Genomic DNA, 16494 nt, shown 5'->3' with positions numbered 1-16494 from the left:
GGTTCTGCATGGAGACCCAGAAGTTATGCCTGTTATTGTTTTATTAGCTACTTTTTTACTGCTCCTCCAAAAAAATAACGTGAAGCTAAAAATGGGAAGGGAAGAAAAACCACGAGAAGCATTAGGGACACTAGAGAAGGCAGCCTGAAAGGCTGGCTTGCTGCTTATTTAAAGTGCGAAGCTCACTTCTCATCGCTGGACTGTGGCTGTCATGCATAAAAAGCTTCAAAGACTGAAGGGCAGACTCACTTGCTTTGTTTGATCCTCCTGGTAGGACGGGGAGAAAAATCAAATGCTGTTGTATGAATTTATCATAATACTGCTCGAGGGGAAAGCTCATAAAAACCCTATCTGTGGCTCACTTGATCTGATGTGTCCTTGTCTAGTGCCACGTGACTGAGGACAAGGTGAGCGTCCCGATGACACAGTGGCTCTCTGTGCATCAGTGCCACCCCACTGTTCCTGAGCTCGACTCAGGACATTGCCTCTGCGAGGCAGAGTGGGCTTTACAGAAGACACACTCAGACAAGCTGCGCAGGGCTGACCTTCCCTAGGGCTGAACTAGAGAGCAGTCTAGTTGGTAAAGAGGGGCAGCAAACAATTTACTCCAACGGGACACTGGAAAGTGGTATCAACCCCAGCAGATTCCAAAGCCCTGCTCAAGAAACCCCAGTGAGAGGAAAGCACCCAGTGGGAGGCTGGAACTGCAGCAACTGGTCCTGAGCGTCATCTATGCCCCGGGGAGGTCATGTTCTCACACAGGTGCACGGGTCACACGGCTTCCACAGAGGCTGCATCCAGATACACCATGTGCATCACACTGTGTGCTATCAGTGTGCTACACAGTATCACACAGAATACACCAGGCACCGCTCCATGTCATACTACAGGAATTACATTTCATTCATACTATTAACGTTTTGTTTTCCTGTAACAGTAAAAAGGAAAACAAAACAATAATACCTTGCCCAGACGGCCACTTTCTGCCACTAGACACAGCTGGTCGACACTTATTTCCAAAGTAAAGCAAGGCTGACATACACAGAAGGTAAGTTTCGGTAGCACTTTCTAAACAGAGAGGATAGAGAGGCGAAAATTATGTGAACATTCAGTTTTTCCATCTGTGATTTGGTCAACAATTGCTATGGGATTTCCTTACCTTTTAACCAAATTTTGAATTTTGGGATCCATATGCAGCTGTCAGAAGTAAGATCCTGTCTGTCCTTCATGCCCTTTCCCCTAGGGTGGCATCTTGCCAAACCACCGTTTGATGCTGATAATGAGACAGGCAAGATGCAGAACATTTCCATCAGCACAAGGACCCTCCCCTTGGCAATGTCTGAGGACCGTTTTTTTTATATATTTACAGACTGAGAGGGGAGAGGCTAGTGGGTAGAGGCCAATGACGCTGCAAAATGTCACATCTGGTACAGGACAGGCCTCCTCCAACACTACAGACAAGTATGCGGCCCCTGTGTCCCAAGGCCTCAGGTCAGGCTGGGAGGACCAGCAGGAGCCAGCATTCGTCTTGTCCTGCCTACGCAGACTTCACCTCTGACAATCAAACAGCGTGTGTCTCGTTACAGAAGTGCCTCCGCTGACATGCAGGAGAGCAAGGACAGAACTGGGAGACTTCACTCCCAGCCCCTCTTCCCTCGGCAGGTCCAGGCAGTGTGCTTCACTGGCTGTGCCTCCGGGTGGGAAATCACCCCACGAGATGTGACGCTGTCTTGCTGAAAAGTCTCTCACTTCTGTCTGACTGAGCCTCTGTACCCTGCTACCAATTTACAGCCATTTTCTTAAACATCTCGGGGATGTAACTGGCACAATGCACACTGGAGCGGCCTCTGCAGGGCGACTCCTGACCCTTTCTATTCCATGAATAAATTGCTAAAATAAACAAAGGCAGAAGGGAAAAGCATATATTAAAATACCTGCAAGATGTATCAACCAATCACAATCACAAAACAACAAATTTATGATAATAATTTTCATACATACCGTGCATCAGACTGATGGAGGAAAAAAACACGTTTCCACGTAGTCAGGGTCACATTACCTGGGTTTCGTTGGTGTGTGGAGATGTAATTTTTCTAATGGCCCTAAAGTAAGGGCGCTGAGCACCTACTAAATTCTGGAGACTGTCACATGTGCATATATACACAATCATCTGATTTATTTCTCACAAGAACCCTACAAGGTACAAGTGAGGAAGCCTATTCTGAAACCGTATGCAAAGCCCTGTGTTCCTGTCTTTTGAACTAGAAGGCTTTTGCTCAGTCTCCCAGGCCTCCCCGGAGTCTCAAAAGCCTGGATCAAGAGTTGCTGATCACAAGACTGTAAACACGTAGTAACAAAGAACAGAGGTCGGCCCTGGAGAACTGGTAACAATTTAAACAGTAGCCACATAGCAGAGTCACAGAATGTTTAGTCCCTCCTGGAAGGACAGAGATAACTGTGTAATGCAGATTCCTAAGCTGCTTTTACAGAAACCAGACTCCCATCAGACAGAAGTTACTGAGCACAGCATGTAGACGCCAGGCCAGTTGGAACCAGAAGGCTGATGACGTTAACTTCAGAGACACCACCTGGAGGCCTCACCACTGACCAAGCAGAGAACGATGCATGCTCCGCGACCCCTCCCCTCAGCCTGTCTTTGAAACCCCGTCCTGAAAGTCATCAGGGAGGCCGGGTCTCTTGAAGGCGAGCTGACCACTGTCCTTGCTTGGTCCCCTTTGGGTGTCTTACGATAAGCACTTTACTTTCTGTCGCCACAACCTGGTGTCAGCTTTACTGGGTGTGGGCGAGCTGAACCAAGTTTGGTTCAGTAACAATTTCTATGAAATTTCTCAGAAAGAGGGAGTAACTCTCCACAGAGTAACTTAAACACACTGTTCAGCGAGGACTCCAGAGCTCCAGTGTTCAGAGGTTTTTTCCACACACATTTTTCTTTTTTTTTTAATGAGCAGAGACATCATGAGACAAGGGTGATGGATCTTTTCATCACACACCATAAGAGAGAAAGCCTGGAGAAAAGGATATTGGCTGGGAGACAGTTGCAATAACCTGGGTGGAAACAAATTGCAAACGGTGAGGATGCGGAAACAAGACCACGCGCAAGGGAGGGTTTCTGATTTATTTTAATAAAATCCACTAGAATAAGAGTAAAGCCATGTAAATAATAAAGGGTAAAATTTGAGGAAAGATAAAAAAAATAACACCAACGGCAACTGAAGGATTATATCCTTGAACAAAAGAATATAATTCAACTGGGTATGTTACAGAAAAAGAAAAAGCATAAAATTTAGATCCATCATTTTGACTATAAAGGAGATTGTACATGGAGGAAACAGTGAAATCACTTCTTGTTCTGAGCACACCAGTGGGAACAAGGAATGTAATGGAAAGTCCAAAATACTGTCCAAGACCTGGATTGATAATTACATTTTTGACAAGAAAGTGAACAGTCTGGAAAGATAACAGTAAAGCTGAAATGGACTAAAAAACTAATTTGAAAAGTTTGTTGTAGTGGAATTGACTTCAAGAAAGGGAATAGCCATAGCCTCGGGGAGGAAAAGGGGGGATAAAAAGGAGGAGTGGGGAGAAAACTGTGAACGTGCTTTTTACAGCATTATTAGACCACGGGAAAAAGAGACTACTCGAAATCAAAAGCCCTTATAAATCACATTGCACTAGCTGTTACAAAATTAGCTTTCTTTTCCTTCCTAGAGAACGCTCCTTCAGGTAAACTGTTTACTCATCTAGGCTGTTTGCAAAACACACAATGTAATTACAGCTTCCAACTGAGGACCCTTTTAATAGACTTTAATGAGCTTTCATATCTACTTCTGCAATTTATCCAGACAAAACTTAGTTACAATTATCCCCACTTCACAGATAATGAAACTGATGTTCAGATGATTAGTGATTAGCTCATGGCCATACTGAAAATGAACAGCAAGTTCTAGGTTAAAATGCTGGTACTGTAGCTCAAACTACATGTGTGAGCTGAGTGTTCAGATGAAGGCTGCATGCTGTGTAGACAGAAGAAAAGCTGTTTAGGAAATCTAGTCAGAAAAATATATGTATTGTAAAAATTGTTTTAAAAAAAGAAACAGGAAAATCCATCATTTTTTGAAATTACTTTACTTATAATGTGCAAAAACAGATGTGGTTAGGTAATCTGGACTTGGGGATTCTGATACCTATCAGCTAGAACTTGCCGGCAACAGAAAGCTAAGCCGGCCCGGCCCAAGCTGTCAGCGTGAGCCCTAGCCGGCACCCTCCTCACTCTTTCATCCCGCGCTCAGGACGCGTGGGGCGTCTCAGCACTAACCGAGGCGGCGGGAAAAGGAGATAATTAGCTTGCTGTTTGCACATGATGGCTTGTCAGCAAGGGAGCTGAAGCCGTAAAGGAAAAAACTGATAAAACGTGAGCTCACTTTCAGGAAGGTACAATATTCTTAATAAAGTTAAAATGCTGCATAACACCAGCTGCTATATTTTGAGTACCTCATTACTAAAAGGATTCAGAAAACATCAAAAGAGCAATAGACGTGATCAAAGAACTGCAGGCAGTGATACAAAGATGAAAGGATCTCCGCGGAAGAGAAGACGGCGCTGCAGGAGAGTCACTCCGCGCCTGCCAAACACAAGTTAGCGAAAAGTAGCAGCACGTTTTTCTTTATGACAAAATTTCAATGAAAGTAAGTATTTCGATGAAATAAAAATGCTAGTTTTAGCAGTGAGGATGAATAGCTGAGTCCCAGAAAAAAAAATGGAATGCACCAAAGTGGGGGGGAAAGCGGGGGGAAAGACGGATTATACCCAGTGGCATTCGATGGTGAACTGGAAACAAGCTGTCTGGATGAGCGGGGCTGCGTCCGGACGGCTGGGAAATCCGGGGTAAGGGGTCTTTGCAGCACTGCAGGCAACGTCCGAAATGCGGGAGTGAAGAGGTCAGAGGTTTCTGTGGGATCCTACACTGAGTATCCGATCTTTTGGCCTCTTTTTATAATGTGTTTGTTCTTTGCCGCTCAGGTTCTCCTTCTGGAAACCGCTCTTTGCCTAGTCTCTGTAATTTTGGTAATGCCACTAACTGTGCAGCCTCACCCACCAACCCTGCCTCCGTGGTACCATCAACCACGCAGCCTCACCTACCAGCCCTGCCTCCATGACCACAGGCAGCTCAGAGCTGCCGGTCGGATGCTTCACGCCCTTGGGCACAGAACCCCGGGAGGACCACTCGGCCATTCAGGGCTTGAGATGGATGTCACAGACGAAACCTTCACCCTCTGTTTTCTGAGACCATGAATGATAAGAACAAAACAAGCTCAGAGAAGGTGAAAGCCATGTTTGTTTGTTTGTTTCACTTTCACATCCTGAGCTTCCTGAGAATGAAGCCCACGTAGACGAATCAAGACTAAGAGATTGAGAGGTCCTGATGATGTCGTCTGACGATCCTGAAGGTGGTTAGAGCTCAGTCTCTCTCTGTTGTAACCAACAGAGTTTTTTAAATAACAGAGATAGAATAATGGAAAAAAAAAAATACCAACAAGATCCAAGGCTCCAGAGCAGCTAGAATGACCCTCAGTCTGAGCAGGACGGAGCAGGGGCCTGGGCTTGAGGGCAGGTCGCAAGGGCAGAGAATCAGGAAGAGCAGGTCAGTGCCGCGGATGGAGCCAGTTCTCGAAGGGACAAGGACACTGAGCCTAGGACCCTCCTGGGGCGAGAGGCGTTTCTCCAAGGCCGACGGGAAGGAAGAAAGGATGGGTGCGTGTGGAGGAGGAAAGCCGACAGCATTCCCCCTGACGTGCTGGGCAGGGCGCTGTGCAGATCCCACTAGTGAGGTGTGAAGGAAAGCGAGGGTTTGCAGCAGATGTGATGAGTCCATGGTTCTGAACAGAAGGCAGTGGTGAGCCAGGCAGGGCGGCCGCAGAGTCCCAGTGGGCGGGGGCGGGGCCGTGGCGCCCCCAGCACCCGCTCTCCCAGGCACAGTCCCAGCTCCGAGACCCCGGCAAAGGGAGTCATGATGGAGACACTATGTTCCTGCCTCCGGCAATAATCACCGACCTCCTGAATCCCATTTTCACAAAACCCAGTTTCTGTGGATGACTTTCTCACCTGCCCGAGTGGTTTGGGAAAGATCAGGTGATGTTTCTGAGTATCAGTTTCACGCCACAAGGCCAGGGCCCCGGCTCACTTTTGCGGTCGGCCGGCGGGCTTTCTGTTGGTCAGTGGTCACACACGTACCTCTAATTCCACTTGGACCCCTTTTAAATGTGCCATTACTCACACAGTGGACTGGGAAGGCTCCGTGCTTAGCAGCTGGAGCAGACCCAACCACTCAGCTAGGGAAACGGCATACTGGTTAGGGCTCCCCAGAGAGAGAACCCAGAGGACGGCTGTGCCCCTACCTCCACCCCCACCTCCAGCCCCACCTCCACCTCTGCTTCTGTCTCTAATCTCTGTCCTCATCTCCACTTCCACCTCGACGACCTATCTGTCTGTCTGTCTATCCATCCATCCATCCATCTAGAGGAAGTGATGTAAGGAATTGGCAAACATGATTATGGCAAATGAGGTGCCCAAACCCAGGATGACCAACAGTATGAGTTCCAGTCCCAATCAGAGTCCAAAGGAAGGAGCTGACCGATGTTCTAGTTCAAAGACAGCCAGGCAGAGAGAGCAACCCTTCTTCCTCCAGCCTGTGCTTCTTGTCAGGCCTTCCACTGACTGCATGAGGCCCACCCACACTGGGGAGGGGGCTCCTATACTGGGTCTACCGGTTCAACATTAACCTCCTCCAGAAGCACCCCCACAAACACACCCACAGTCATGTCTGACCGAACGTTTGGGCCCCCACCCGGTGGCCCAGTCAAGCTGACCCACAAAATTAACCATCACAAGTATGTCAGAGATTGCACAACAGGGATGCCGTCTCAGTCACCGTGTCCCCCGAGAATGGAGAGAGGACACCGCTCTCTGAACTTCCCCCACCTCCCTCCGCTCAGGGCAGCTCTGTCAGGGCCTCTCTGTCCTGCGTGGCCTTGGCTGACAGAGGACAACTGGACTCCTAGACTGATACTTCCTCCCTCCCTTGTCAGTGGTCAGTGTGCTCACCGGACACAGGAGACAATGCTGTTTGTGGCTCGAAAGGCTAATGCTGAACTCAAACTGTTTTACTGAAATCATTTTTAGCCTGAGCCTAAAATAGGGCTTGTTTTACCACACAGCAGCACATCACAGGGAGCATTTCCTTTAATTTACCCCCTGCTAAAATGTACATAGCTACGGCAAATTACAGAAAGCATGATTTGTGGAAATCAGTTCATCAACACATGTAATGAACTCTATACTGAACACTACTTTTGTGACAAAAAATGATCCAGCATTAACCCACGTGTCTACAGACAGTGAAGCACCAAAATGCGGGGCCACCAGCACTGCAAACTCGTAACCGTCTGAACAAACACCAGACATTGCACTTGCTTCTTGTCAACCTTCCTGCGCGCGGGGGGCGATGGCGGTCGTGGGAGCCCATCCCTGAACTGAGATTTTGTTTTCCTCTCTTTTCTAGTGAATAAAAACAGCCTGCTGGGACACAGAATGTGCATCTTACTTTAAATGTACACAGTCTCACGCTCCATTACATCATTGTAATAATTTAGAAGGAATTCTTCTGATTATTAAACGTAGGTTGGTTTATAAGAGATTAACTTTGACCCTCAGTATTCACCTCTGTAATGACGACAGGCTTCTGAAACGTAAAGCAGAGACACCATGCCCTGAGCTGGTCAGCCTCCCGTGCGCTGGTCTGCTCCTCGCCCTGCATGCCCGTCGCCCTGAGCTGGTCAGCCTCCCGCGCGCTGGTCTGCTACTCGCCCTGCATGCCAGTCATGCATGTATGTGAATTACACGCATGATTTATACATACAAGGACCACGTACAATTGTACACTCGTGCGCTACACATGCATGTGTTACACACTGTTACAGAGCATGCGACGGTCACGTGTACTGTACATGCACACTCAGCCTCCCCTTTTTTACCGGATGGACAGTGTCGCTCACCTGGCTGTGCTATAATTATTTACATCATATTTTTTACCTTTTGGGTTTTGAATGGATTATTTTGAATTAAATATTTCCATACGTAAAAAGGTTTTAAACAAACAAATCTCACTTCTCATCACTGTCTCAGACATCTGACATATCTCCCTAAAGAGTTCTCATTTTTTAAAACTTGCGCAATATTTTCCCAATAATTTTCTTAATTATGAGCCTATTCCTTCTGTCCACATACAGGAAACACACTCACACACACTGACACACATACACGTAAACCTGCATGTATCACATACACACAAACAAGTCTTGACAGGATTGTTTACACAGCCACATTTCCACTGACCACGCTTGCCTTCTAGTTTCTGGTTTTCCGCTGCTCTCCCTTCCGCCCTCGAGAGCCCCGAGGGCCACCAGCCCTCCTCTGTGCGTCTGCACCCCAGTCGCTGTCACACCAGCTCCTCCTTAAATGAATGAGTTAATGAGTACACTGCTCCCCAGGCATCCGGAGAGGGGGTGACGGAGGTGAGCATCTTGGAGGCGTCTGAGACAGGAGCAAACAGTGAAAACCCAGGTGCACCCAAGACTGGGAGCCTGGGCGGTGCAGGTCCCTGGGGGTGTGCTGCAGGCCCAGCACTCCCCAATCCTGCCACACACCCCCCCGAGGCTGCATCAACACCCCTGTGTGCGCCTCACAGGGGTGCTGCCAGCATGGCGCCTGCCAGGAGCTCCTAGGACAGACAACAGTGCCCACGTGCCAGAGTCACAGCGTGGTTCAAAGCTTTGAGGACACCCAGAACGAGGTGTACCCCTACAGCACTCGGGGAATTCTCAGCATCTTGGTGCGATGGAGGATGGGCAGGGAAGGGGTGACGTGGGGTCCCCACGTCATGACTGAGATTAAATGTTCCGCCATTTTGCTAGAATGGAGTGTTTGAAAGAAATTCAAATTGATTTTCAAATAAGATGGTGTGACACATCTTGTCTATCAAAGTTTGTACAGAGTTTATAAGCCAAGAGACAAACCATGACTTCAGGTCTGATATATTTGTACTGAAAGTTCTAGAAGGACACACAAGGAACTACTAAGAGCTACCGCCGTGAGGAAGGTACCTGGCCAAGGCAGAAGGTGAAGAGACAGGACACTTACTATTCTTACGCATTTTTCTATACTCACTAATATTTAAACAATCAGAAAAAAACTCAGGTGTAGAATAATCTCAAAACTGAAAAGGAAAGCGCGTGTGCAAGCAATGGCTAGCGTTTCCTACGCTCTGTGCTGTGGGCTTTCCACGCTCTAAGTCAGCTGACGTGCGTAACCCGCTGACGAAGCTCGTGTCATTGTTATTCTCGCCCTTTTTTAAAAAATGAAGATTCTGACACACGGAGAGTTTAAAAAGCCTTCCCTGAGTCACACGGCTCGTGAGTGGCAGTGCCTGTGTCCGAACCAACCGCGCACGTAAGCTGAAACCACGCAAAGTCAAAACCTAGGAAGTTAAGCCAGATGTAAACATCAGCGTACATATTTTCTGATAATAAAATAAACAACTATATTTTCAACCAAATAATGTTAACTGTTTACATACCCAATGATCACCCGTACAAACGGTTTGGATTCCATCTCCAGTGGCTGGCTTCATCTAGCTCTCTGAAAACGCCGGTTTCTAGGATGTCTGCTTTTGATTTATGATATTCTCTCAATTTTTAAATCATCAAATCTTATATTAGTTCTCTGTTTTAATTATCCTTTAAACTCTGGAATATTGTTCAGTCAAAAAATAATAAATGGCCTTGAACTGGCAATCTCTCGAGAACTGATGGCCGTCCACATTTCCACGACATCTGAAGTTGTAGCTATTAATGGGCTATTGAGGCTGTTAACACAGTACTAATTAGAGCTAAATGCAATTATAATTAATGCTGTGTGGTCATTCAAACTGAAACACGGCACTTGAAAGAATATTTGCATTGTAATAGAGGATGCTCACGCCCCTTTAATAGCCAAGAATCCCGTCTGGGAACGAGGCTCCTCTGTCTAGCCTTCACCCTATAAACCTTATGACGTCTGTCTTAATGCTGCTGGACTTAACTTACTGCCATTTGCTTGGTTGGACAGTGTCTGGTATTCCACTGATGCATTTAGATTCCACCAAAGGCAGCAGCAAGTGCAGGTTGTGCGGAAAGGATCTCACCTCCAGCAGGCTTTCCTGCGTAACAGCACCGCCTTGCAGACGTTCAATCAAAGGTCAGCTCGAAAACCCAAATGCTAGGAAGCGTTCCCATTTGCAGTGAGGAGGCATCCTTCCCATTTGGTGGGCGAGGATCCTGCTGTGGGGCCGTCCCCCCACCACAGGGCTTCGCAACATGGCGACTAATTCTGCTTCAACTCAACAAGCCAAGGGTGTAGCCGCACGCTCTGCTGAACCCGAACACTCTCACCCACCCCGTTCAGTGTTTCGACATTGGGAGATGCTTTAATTACCTGCCTCGTTGGCTTGGTGTATAACTACTAGTTGGTTTTTTCAGCTTCTGAATGCCCTACAGTGGACACTTGGAAGACAAGAGCAGAGTGTTCATTCAAATTCACAAAACAGAACTGATGAAAAGAAAATCCCAGCTCCCCAGATCAATATTTCTGATCTCCACGTATGTGTGCACACATCTGTCACGTCAAAGATTTCAGTGAACTCAGTAATTAATGAAGGAACCGGTAAGATAGTTAAAAAACTGTTTCAAAGGAGAATGCAAAGAAAACGTACATACAGACAATTAGCAAAAATGCGAACATATGCAAGTCTTCAGCATCCACAGGTAAAAATCAATTGCATCTCCTCCTTTGTCAATTTCCTAATTTTCCTGACAGTAATTTAAGATTAATTCTTCCTTTCAGTTACCCTACAGTAAAATAGTCCAAATAAAATAACCACCATTTGTACTGAAACTTTTCACTTCCTTAGAATTCTGAAACTCACTTACGGAAAGCATCTAAAATCTTGAAAATGTAAGCAGTCACGTGCAACATATACTTACGTTTTATTCTGAATGACCACTGCGTATTGTCTTAGATTATGGCTTATAAAGAGCATTTTCTTTTCAGTAATGGATTCTTTGTGTGTCAGTAAAAATTATCTGTTTAAAAATATAATTTCCTGATAATTTTGATCAACTATCAGTACAAAGGCATTTTAAGACAGTACAGAATGATCCTGAAGACTCTACGTAACGATACGAGTGTAAGAAGAGACTAGGTTCTTTTCAATCTCGCTGAGATGACTTCAGATTAGTCCTGGTTTACTATTAGCATGTCAGGACATGTAAGTAATGACAGCTTAAACACGTATTGCAAGGTTTAGAAATAAGCAGTTTTATGTAAATTTACAAAACATCTACTTAGTCGTACCTGGGGACTCACATCCCACCTTTGGGTGCAGGAGAGCAGCTGCTTCTCCTGGTCGAAAGGTCTAAGCGGAGCGTACCAGCACTGTGTCTGTCACCACTTTGCTTTTGCCTAAACCCCAGAGGAGGGACTTAAATGCACACAAGCCTTTAACATGTTATTTTCTTGACTCAAAACTGTTTAATTACTGACAGAGAGAACAAGGAAGCACGGATCTAAAGTTTAAGGGTCTGTGTTCTTGTGTCTGTATTTTTTGCCAGTCAAACCAGAGGCACCTCTGGCAACCCTCAGGGTCCTGAGGTCGGAATATTATGAAGATCATTTCATTCCTTATTTTCCAGTCGCAGACGCCCCCCTGCCCTTGTTTCCTTCTCAGTTCTTTGCTGTTTGTAGCAACCCAGAGAGACCAGCCAACGGCGAGGGGTGTGCTCTGGGAGGCTGAGGGGAGGGCAGCCCCACCGCATGGTCAGCTGCAGACCCCCGGACAGGAGGGGGTGTGGGAACCCAGCCTCTGGAGACGCGTAATGAGGAGGCAGCTTGTTGATTTGTTTTTGAGGAGTGGTGGTGGGAAAGGATTTTCTTTTTCTTTCTTCTTTTTTGGTGGGAATAGGAAGAGAGAAGTTAACATTTTAAGATGCGGTGCTGCTAAAGATTTGCATATGCACCTGTGATTGTTTGAAATGTCTAACAGAAGGAAAAATCACGATTTCCCAAAAGACGCTGCAGGATACTTGAGGAAAGGCAGGACTGAGCTGAGCGAGTCTGGAAGAGCACCCGTCGGGCAGCTGTGCCCACATCTCCAGCCAACACCTGCGCCAGCAGTAAAATGGCCGGGAGGCTTGCACAAGGTCACAGATCTAGGTCATCTCAGGCTCATTGTATTATTCTCTCTACTTCTGTTTGCACTTTGAAATCTTCTCACAATTTAAAAAAAGTTTAAAAAGTACCTATCAACATGCTACGGTTTAGAGACACGCCTCCCATGAGATCCCCCCAGAGGAAGCCGCTGCAGGCAGGCCGTGGGCGAGGTGGTTTGCCGGGGCGCGGCGCGCGGGTGCCAGTCACCAGCACGGCAGCCACCTCGCTCCCGTGAGCGACACCTCCCCCTCGTCCCAACGCAGAGAGGACGCAGTGCCCCCAGGGAGCCATCCCTTCTCCAGAGCAAGCGGACCTCAGAGCTCCCAGAGCAAGGCTGCTTTCTCCTCCACTACAGGCACTTAGTAGTATCTCCCCCCAACTCTGCCTCGAGTTAAAAACCCCACGCGTTTGCACACAAGGGTGCATCCAAGCAGCTTAGTCAAACTGACGCCACTCAAATCCGTACTCTGTTATATATTAAAAGCTTCCCCTCAGTTATAAGCGTAAAAGCTTCCTCTCGGGAGGAGAGAAAATGCCCGTTTCCGCAGATGTGAACACATTCCGTAGCTCACACGTCACACTTAGTCTCGCTTCATTTTGCCACCACGACAGCACCCTTCAAGGCAGGCCAAGCTGTCAAAACGCTAAAAATTCTCCCTTGCGGGAAAGAGCTCTATGCAGGACTTTAATTTAGGACATTGCATGTGATGGGTCCCTATTCCTAAACGCTGTTCTGACTTGCCCGCGTCACTCACGTCTGGCCCAGGCAGAGAGAGCAGCCCTGCCCTCCGCGGGAAGGCCAGTTGGGAGTGCGCGGCGTGGCCCGGCCATACCTTGGTAAACAGCTTTAAATCCAGGCGAGGCGATGCTGTCATCAGACTGGAGGTGCAGCCACATCTGGTTGCTCATGCTCACAATAAGGTCAGGAACGCTGGACCCGGTGAGTCTGCAGAGAACGTGAAAGCCATTATTTAAGGCACCAGACATCTCCGCTTTCACTTTGGTGGGGCACCTGCTGCTTGAACAAACACGTCACAGGTACAGATCCAGCAAAACCCTCCCTCCAAGCAATTACAGCCGCTTGTAACTTGCACCCACATTTGAGTCACAATGCCACTGGCCGTTCACAGCGATTATTCTACAGGGTAACTGCAAATCTGTATTGTTGACTTCAAAAACTGAATTGGGGTGACCAACCACCACACTTGGCTGGAACCAAAGGGCTTCTCTGGGGGCAGGACTTCCAGTGCTGACACCGGGGCATCGCTGGACAGACAGGAAGCCGTCACCCTGGAGAGACGCGCCTTAGAGCTGGGTGACAACATCGTATCACACCACTGATGTGAAGCCCGTCTAAGTGAGAAATGCTCCGGCACAGTCGCAAAACGCTCGGGCTTCAGCCTGGAGTTGTCATGTACCTTTACCACAAAACCCCTTTTAATTATATCATAGGATGAAATCTTATTAAGCACCACAAAGAAAAGAGCTGCCAAGCCATGAAAAGACACGGAGGAGCCTTAAGTGCACGTGGCCCAGTGAAAGAGGCCCATCTGAGCAGGCTGCATACACACTGCGTGACTCCAATTCTAGGACCTTCTGGGAAAGGCAAAACCACAGAGACAGTAACAGGTCAGAGGGGCCGGGCGCTGGGAGGTGGGAGGGATGAACAGGTGGAGCACAGAGCGTCTTTAGGGCAGTGAAAATACTTTGCATGACACTGTAATGATGGACACATGTCATTACATGTTTGTCCAAAACCACAAAATGTGCACCACCAAGAGTGAACCCTAACGTAAGCTCTGGACTTTGGGTGATGATGATGGGTCCGTGCAAGTTCATCCTTGGTTAAAAAAAACGCCCCATTTTTGTGCATGTGTGGGTGCAGGGAGTGTGTGGGACATATCTGTACCTCCCTCTTAGTTTTGCTCTGACTGTAAAACCACTCTAAACAAAGTTTTAACATAGACATACTTGTATGTACGTATGTGTATACATACGTCACCAGAGGTAACCATACAGTATCAGAGAACTGACAAGACGAACAGCTGAAATAGATCTGGCCAATGCATCGCACTTCCCTCTGCATGTTAATGTCCAGTCCCACTGAATGGAGGTTTCAGTGAAGTGTTCACTGTGTGTTAACAAAACAGTCACGTAGCGGCTGCTGTCAGCCACTGGGAAGAAACACTAAATCCATTGACTGAAGTCAACATGCTGACAGGCATGTTGAAAGAGAAAAAGTGTAAGAAAAAAAATCAATTCAACCAGAACAAATGCCTCTAATCTAATAGGCAGTTTGCTTTAAAAAGGCTGTTTCTGGGGTGTGAGCACGGTCTGCTCCGTCAGTCCCACCACCCGTCCGTCAACACGGTGCTCACACCTGAGGCGCCAGAGCCGCTCGCTCCTTCAAGGAAGACAAACAGCGGTTCCTGCGCGTGAATCACTCATGCGATGTTAGACACAAGACGAAAAAGACACAAAATGATGTGGACTCACTAAATATGCTCTTTCTGAATACTTTCCTTCGTTTTAAAGATTGTTCTTTCTGTTTGTTTGTTCGATTTGCTTGTTTGATTTGAAGGGATTTTTTTTTCTCCCCTATTCGTACATTTTACTGACGTGTAACACACAGAAGTGCACAGAGCATGAATGCCTGGCACTAACGTCTACTTAGACCTGTCATCATGGAGCTGCACCGCTTTCCCTCCTGCTGGTCAGTCCTCACAAGGAACATCTTTTTCTAGCCTTTTGCTTTCAACTGTTCTGTACATACACACATATACATTTTATGTTTGTCTCTTGCAAATGTCAAATACTTGTTTTACATTATTCTCAATTAATTTATTTACAGCATTTTTATCCAGAGTTTTTTGCCTTTTATTTAGAATATAATTACTAACAAAGTTTGTTTTTCTTTTTTTGAGTAGTCAATTTTTAATTGTCCCTTCAATCTAATGCTTCTTTCTTTCCCAAGACTTCAAAGAAATCATTCTGTTGTCTTTTGCTTCTTTTATTTATATTGAGAAGACTTCTATCAATCTTATATTTATCTTTTTGAAAATAAAGTTTTTTTAAAAACTTACGCTGCTTGTAAGATCGTGTCCTGTTTTTCAGCAGATTTATTACAATGTGCCAGGCTGAGGTTTTTCTTGTATTATGCCGACTTTCTTGTAGTTTCTTGAATCTCTTATCTTGATGTATGTGTCAATATTGGAAAATTCTTAGTGATAATGTCTTTAAATATTGGTTATTTTCCATTTTCTCTCTCTCTCTCCCTGAACTCCAATTACACACGTTTTCCATGCATCTCTTTTTTCTGCTTCAGTCTGAATATTTGCTACTAAACTATTTTCCAGGTCAAGCCATATCTACTGAGTTATTTCATATGTTACAACTTTCATTTGATTTTCTGTTTTGGATTCCAGTTTACTGGCAAAATTCTTGATCATTTAATTTATATTTTTAAATACATAAATCACAGGTAATTTTCAAAGTCCCTGAATGATAAGCGTACTATCTAGGTGTCTTGTTTGTTTTCTGCTGTCTGTCTCTCGGCTTGGGGTCCCTGGGTGTTGTTTCCAGATGTTTTGGTTTTCTTCCTTCTCTAGTCATACTTTTTACTGACGTGTAACACACAGAAGTGCACAGAGCATGCATGTCCGGCACTGACATCTACTTAGACCTGTCATCACAGAGCTACACCGTGCACCAGCCGCTGTGGAAGCTGTGGGTGCTGCTGCCTCCCTCCTGGGAGATCTGATTTCCTTTGGGCAGTGAGAGTGACCACCGTGACACAATCTACCTTTGGAAGGATGCCAGACTTCATCTCAGGGTTGTTGGTTTCTCAGTGCTGACCCGTTCTTATGCCACAATCCACAGATTTTATTATACATATGTGTGTGTATATATATATACTCCTTGAAAAGATAGGCCTTGAACACCTATCTTTGTCCCCTTTAGCACCATGAAAATTCCGAAAGTCCTGCTTAACTTTCTACAGCATTAGCTGCCAATTTTTGCTTGTTTTTGTTTTGTTTGTTTGTTTGTTTGTTTGGCTATTAGACAAATGGAGTCAGGCAGAGGCAAGTCCACTGGCTCCCAGATTTCCCTGATGCTGACTGTTCATCCCATAGAGTGGTGGGCATTTAAAACCGGTCACCTGAGGCCCGATCC

General features: G+C 46.3%; 1 protein-coding gene across 1 annotated transcript in view; it reads right to left on the bottom strand.

The window, feature by feature from the left end:
• The window catches only part of CSMD1 (CUB and Sushi multiple domains 1), a 1691213-nt gene that overhangs the window by 246666 nt on the left and 1428053 nt on the right, over nt 1-16494 (bottom strand). Inside the window, exon 17 of the mRNA XM_064477604.1 lies at nt 13155-13267. Coding sequence (XP_064333674.1) covers nt 13155-13267 — 113 coding nt within the window. The remainder of the gene's footprint in view (nt 1-13154; nt 13268-16494) is intronic.

Source organism: Camelus dromedarius, chromosome 22 (assembly GCF_036321535.1).
Source record: "Camelus dromedarius isolate mCamDro1 chromosome 22, mCamDro1.pat, whole genome shotgun sequence".
NCBI lineage: Eukaryota > Metazoa > Chordata > Mammalia > Artiodactyla > Camelidae > Camelus > Camelus dromedarius.
The sequence above is the reverse complement of the archived record's forward strand: the minus strand, read 5'-3'. Positions and strand labels throughout refer to the sequence as shown.